This window comes from Anneissia japonica, unplaced genomic scaffold, assembly GCF_011630105.1.
Source record: "Anneissia japonica isolate Jap-2015-1 unplaced genomic scaffold, ASM1163010v1 scaffold287986_len575832_cov185, whole genome shotgun sequence".
NCBI lineage: Eukaryota > Metazoa > Echinodermata > Crinoidea > Comatulida > Comatulidae > Anneissia > Anneissia japonica.
The window spans coordinates 60,098-65,597 of NW_022692348.1; the positions used below are offsets into that span (position 1 = coordinate 60,098).

At 36.4% G+C, this 5,500-nt stretch overlaps 1 protein-coding gene across 2 annotated transcripts in view; it reads right to left on the reverse strand.

The window, feature by feature from the left end:
- Positions 1–5,500, reverse strand: part of LOC117100257 — a 22,721-nt gene that overhangs the window by 13,749 nt on the left and 3,472 nt on the right. Inside the window, exons 2-3 of one of the 2 annotated variants that reach the window (XM_033239858.1) lie at positions 1,653–1,757; positions 1,468–1,595 (exon numbers count right to left, since the gene is read on the reverse strand). In XM_033239858.1, the coding sequence (XP_033095749.1) occupies positions 1,468–1,595; positions 1,653–1,659 (135 nt within the window). In that variant the 5' untranslated portion in view covers positions 1,660–1,757. Of the gene's footprint in view, positions 1–1,467; positions 1,758–5,500 lie in introns of both variants that reach the window. The other variant, XM_033239857.1, reaches the window with a different exon arrangement.

Here is a 5,500-nt window from a genome sequence, read left to right on the forward strand (position 1 = left end):
GAATAAAACATTAAGGTCTTCATTAGAGTAAAAAAACGTAGTATCATCGGCGAAGGACACCAACTCGAGGGTGTCACTAATTCTACACAAGTCATTAACATATATTATGAAAAGTAACGGTCCCAAGACCGACAATGAAATACTCTTTGATATTAGATGTTATACCAAAGATCTTATAAACACAAGATAGCGTTCTCCGCGATTTACGCGTGCAAATTCTGTAATAAGGCATGAATGGCGCCCTCTTGCTAAATTGGAAACTTTTGACCCTTGACCGCTCGACTTTTTTTTTTCCGTACGAAACATTTACATGAAACTCCACTCGGGCCGTCTCGGCTGAATCGGACGCCCTCTTCCAAAGCTGATTACTTTTTCTCTTTGGTATAATAGCGCATGAATGGCGCCCTCTTGCTAAATTGGAAACTTTTGAACCTTGACCGACGCTTCTATTTGTTACGCGTAAATCGCGGATAACGCTATCTTGTGTTTATAAGATCTTTGTGTTATACGTACAGTAAATTGGTGGCGCTATACAACTAATTGGTTTATGGTCATGATGCTAACACGTGGTGTTTTGACACAATTTTGCCGTGAGTGGTACAATTGTGTCATAATACCACGCGTAGTACGCGTAGTAGTGTACTACGCGTAGTACGTGTAGTACGCGTAGTACGCGTAGTACGTGTAGTATGCGTAGTACGCGTAGTACGCGTAGTACGTGTAGTAATTATGACACAGTTGAACCGCCATAGGTTTGCGTCGGGGGCAGTCGCGTCGCAGAATATTAAACATGTTTAATAGGCTTATTTCTCACGACGGCTCAAGACTGTCCTTGACGATGAATCGCTTCCTGCTGTGTCGTATGACGCTGTCTGAGTTGGCCTGAGAAGGTCATATGAACATCATAATTTATATTAAAATATTGTCATTGTAACTTTTACGGATTTGTAGCGTTTTTTAATGTGCCTCGCACTTTTGGTACAATAGGGAAGCTATATCTTCGTCCTGCCTCGCATGAATGCATGAATTTCAGTTGACGAGGTCACTAGGGTAGATGGCTTGCATGTCTCGCTGACTCGCAGTTTGTCAATACCCTGAGTTCAGCGGTGCCAGCAGTGGGTGAAAAGGGAGCTCGATTATTTACTACTTATTTACGTCCAACCATGGTAGGGCTGAGTTAGGCATGGCGGTGTTAGCTTTTTTTGTGTGTGTCCCCCACCCCGTCAAAAATTCTCTAGATCCGCCCCCTGCACCAGTAACAACATATGGTGCTGGTGTAATGTACGCATGGAGGTATGAAATTAATTTTCATATATTTGTTCTTTATTTTAATGTATGTACATGTATGTATGCACATATGAAAGTATTTTTAACCTATGAAAGGGGCATACTTTATCCAAAATGTTTATACATTTGGAGGTGGCAGGATGTGATTTGTACCAGTAGCTTAATGGTTTCTCTAAATACCTTTGCAACATATTCATCAAGACGTATCACAGCATCGAATCCAGGGTAGATGTCTTTCAGTTCTGGGGAAAAGAACTCGTTCAGATCGACCTCTTGGCCAACTGGAGGTGGTGCAGGTCTTGGAAAAGCTTTGCACGCCTCGTTATAAAGCACGAGTTCATGTGTGTCCTTAATCTTGTTCAAAGTTTCCATTGCGTTTTCCTGATTGTTTCTTGAAGACAATTGTCGTTCACGCGCGTTGACTGTTCAGACTTGGTCACATTTGTGTTATTAAAAGATTCACACACAATCTACGATAAATTAATTAATAAAAATAATAATTGAAATACATTCCAAAAGGAACCAATCGCTCTGACTGTAATAGTCAAGACAGGACCTGTATCATTATCAGTATATTTAACCACAATATAAATACACCCACCTCCACGCACAATAATATACATTAATTATATTCAATTTAATTCAATTGAATTTATTTACAAATGAATATACATCATTTGGATGATATTAAATGGTAAATATTATATATTACTCATACATTAAAAAATGATTGTATACAAATATTTAAGAACAATAATATTTAAAAGCATTGAAATTCAAAGAGACAAAACAAAGAACATTGAAATTCTGAAAAATAATTACAAAAGAAAATAATTGCACAATATATAAAAACATTCAAATTCAGAATAATAAATTACAAAAATTACATTGTACAGATCAAAAAAATTGATGAGGGCCTATATAAAATTAGAAGAGACAAAAAAGAGATTACACAAGTGAAAGGGGAAGTAAAAAAGTGGAAAATTACAGAAAAATAAACAGGACACTACAATTGTTTTAAAGAAAATAAAGACATCAGGAAAGTAAAGAGTGAGGTAAAGAGTGAGCCAAGGAAAGCAGTTGTCGCATAATATAAAAATGTGGTCATACAGGCGTTAAAGTATACCATGACCATGGGATATTGTAGGCCTACCATTCAGAAAACACACCAAAATTTGGAATAAAATTCTTTTTAAAAAACGACTGAAATTACATCTCTTTGACTCAGCTTACTCATAATTTTATTGGGCATTTTATTTAATTATTGTTTTCTTAAGTGGGTGGTTTTCAGGTGTTGTCAGGGAATGGGCTGGCACGGTGATCCTATGAATTATGTTTCCGCGGGGTCGGTCGGCAGGCCCTCAAATTGCGGAAGAACGGCATACTATGACTCTTCCCGAACGGCATACTATGACTCTACCCTAACGGCACCTGGTCTCGTACCCACTTCGCTTGCTTGCTTCACTTTCATTGGTCTTTTTTTATTGGTGCATTGAGACTGCTGTATTATGCGCCTTATAAAACCATTGATTGGTTGATTAATTGATTGATCATTTAGTTTTTACCGACGGTACCGTAATTTATATTGTCTTTTCGTACGAAGGTTATAAGGCTTGTGGACAATATTGGGCAGTAGATGATTTAGGGGATGGTTTGGGTGTTTCACTTTGGTAAAATATCCCCTGCAACTGTTAACTCTTCTCTCTTTTAGTGTTGTAAGATTAGCCAGCTTTAGAACTTCATTATACGATGAATGATTATAAATAATTTTTAGAGGGCGCTTCTAGAATTTTTCCAGTTGGTAACTCTGACCTTCATTAATACCTTAATACCTGTGCCCCATGCTGGGGCTGAATATTCAAATTTTGGCCTCTTGCATGTAATACCTTAATATGGCTTCATGAAATAGCCAAGCCCTCTTAAGTTGTTTAAGAAAAAAAGATTCTAGAATTACATCCGTTGCAGATAGTGTCTATATGAGGCTGTAGGACTGAGGGTTATCGCTAGCAATTTAGTAGTAGTTAACAATTTTAATGCCCTGGTAATGGATACACCTTTAATGCAAACGAATTGATTACTATTAATTTTTTTTCTTTAATTTCAAACCATAAGAGTTCACCAATTAATGATTCTGCTACTTTAGCAACGGTGGGGGTTAGAGATATGGGGTGTATATCAGTTTCAATACACCTTGGGCACCGGGATTACATCTGCACACACTTCCAAGCCTGGGGAACAAAACTTTCTCGCAGACTGGAATTAATGATAGCGCAAAGAGGTCTAGCTAACATTGAGGAATTCTCTTTGAAGACTAAATTGGTATCTTATCACTTTAGTGGAAAGTGGAATGGCTGAGTGAACAGACGTCAGTAGCTAGCTCCGTCATAAATATACAGAACGTTACTAAAATACTATCGTAGCCAACGATATACGATCCGAACTGTAAGTGTATTCCGAACTTTAGAATTGATTATTATTAAAGTAAAAAAAATAATACAGGAGATGGTAAAAAAAAAGCAGCCAACAGACGTAGGCCCACAATCACCCGAGTCGCTTCCGCCGTCTAAAGCTTCTGCCGCCGCTAGTACGGAAGCACTGAAGCGCGAAATTCAACAGCTATCAACGGACTTGCTTGGTATTCGTGGACAGCTGGACACTGTCTTAACTAACCAACATACCATATTAGGAAGGATGGACAAAATTGAAAACAAACAGACTCAATTGGAAGAATCAATTGAATTTGCAAGCAATTCCATCTCTGAAATAGAAACGAAAATGGATAATTTAGCTGCTGAGCTTAAAGAAGTATCGTCTACTGTGGAAACCGAAAAATCAAGCTGTATGTCGCTGCAAAAACAACTCAACAAGTTCGAAAGATATTCAAGATCATTTAATTTGCGTTTTGGTGGCTTACCGGAGGAAAGAAACGAAAATGCTGTCGAGAAGATTAAAGATTTGATCCAAAATAAGTTAAATATCCCGGAAGTTATGATTGAGAACGCCCACCGGACAGGTAAACCCCGTGCACCGAACGATAAGCCAAAGCATATTGTTGCCAAGTTTATATACCGGCACCAACGTCATCAAGTCTTTACGAAGGCAAGGGCATTACTAAAAAACAGTAACTTATTTGTTACCGATGATCTTTGCGAAGCGGATCTTGCAAAAAAACGAAGTCTAAAAGACACAATGGCCCTAGCCTATAGTGAGGGTAAAAGGCCGTCTTTCCGTAACGGAAACTTGTACATCAACGGTTTGTTCCACTCCTAGGTAGACATTGTCTATTCTTTTAACTCCTTAGCTATTGTCACTTAATTTGTAGCATGTCATAATATTAATTATGATTAAAATTAACTTTATCTATACTTCTACTTAATATTTCTCTGACGGAGCAATGGCTTACCGTATCTTTTTTTGTTATAGCACATTAAGTAGCCCGAACTTATTTACGAACCATGTGCTTTTATTGTGTGTAGTATTATTATTATTATTATTATTATTATTATTATTATTATTATTATTATTATTATTATTATTATTATTATTACTATTATTATTATTATGTTATCTCTTATTTATTTATTTTTTTTTTTTTTATTTTGGCATCTACTGTTACAATATTATATACTATCATGTTAAATGCTATCAATTGATATTATACATATGGATGATGTACACTTTATCTATATTCCAAAGTACATATACTCACCTTTTTCTATCTTCGTGCTAGCATTGAATGCATACGATTTAAAAATAAGTGTAAAAGTTGAGCGAATTTATGTACATACTCCCCCGCCATGCCAACTCCTAATAGCTTAGATGCCGAAAATTTAAATACTCTATCCGATTTAAAATTTAACCCCTTCCTGGCCTACGAAAACATCATCAATAATGAAGATGTAGATCCGGACTTTCAATTTTATAGTGATAGTATAAATGAATCAAGTTATTTTCATCCAAGTCAGTTTGCTGATACTTTTTCTAAATTAAATAATGATGACCTTTTTTCTAGTATTCATTTCAATGCACGTAGTCTCTTGGGTAAGATGGACTCTTTAAGATGTTTTCTTCTAACACTTGAATTTGAATTTGATGTTATTGCCATTTCTGAATCTTGGCTTAAAAACGATGATAGTCCACTCAGTAACAAATATTCCCGGATATACATTCTTATCTAAAAAAAGACAATCCAAAAGTGGTGGTGGCGTAGCTA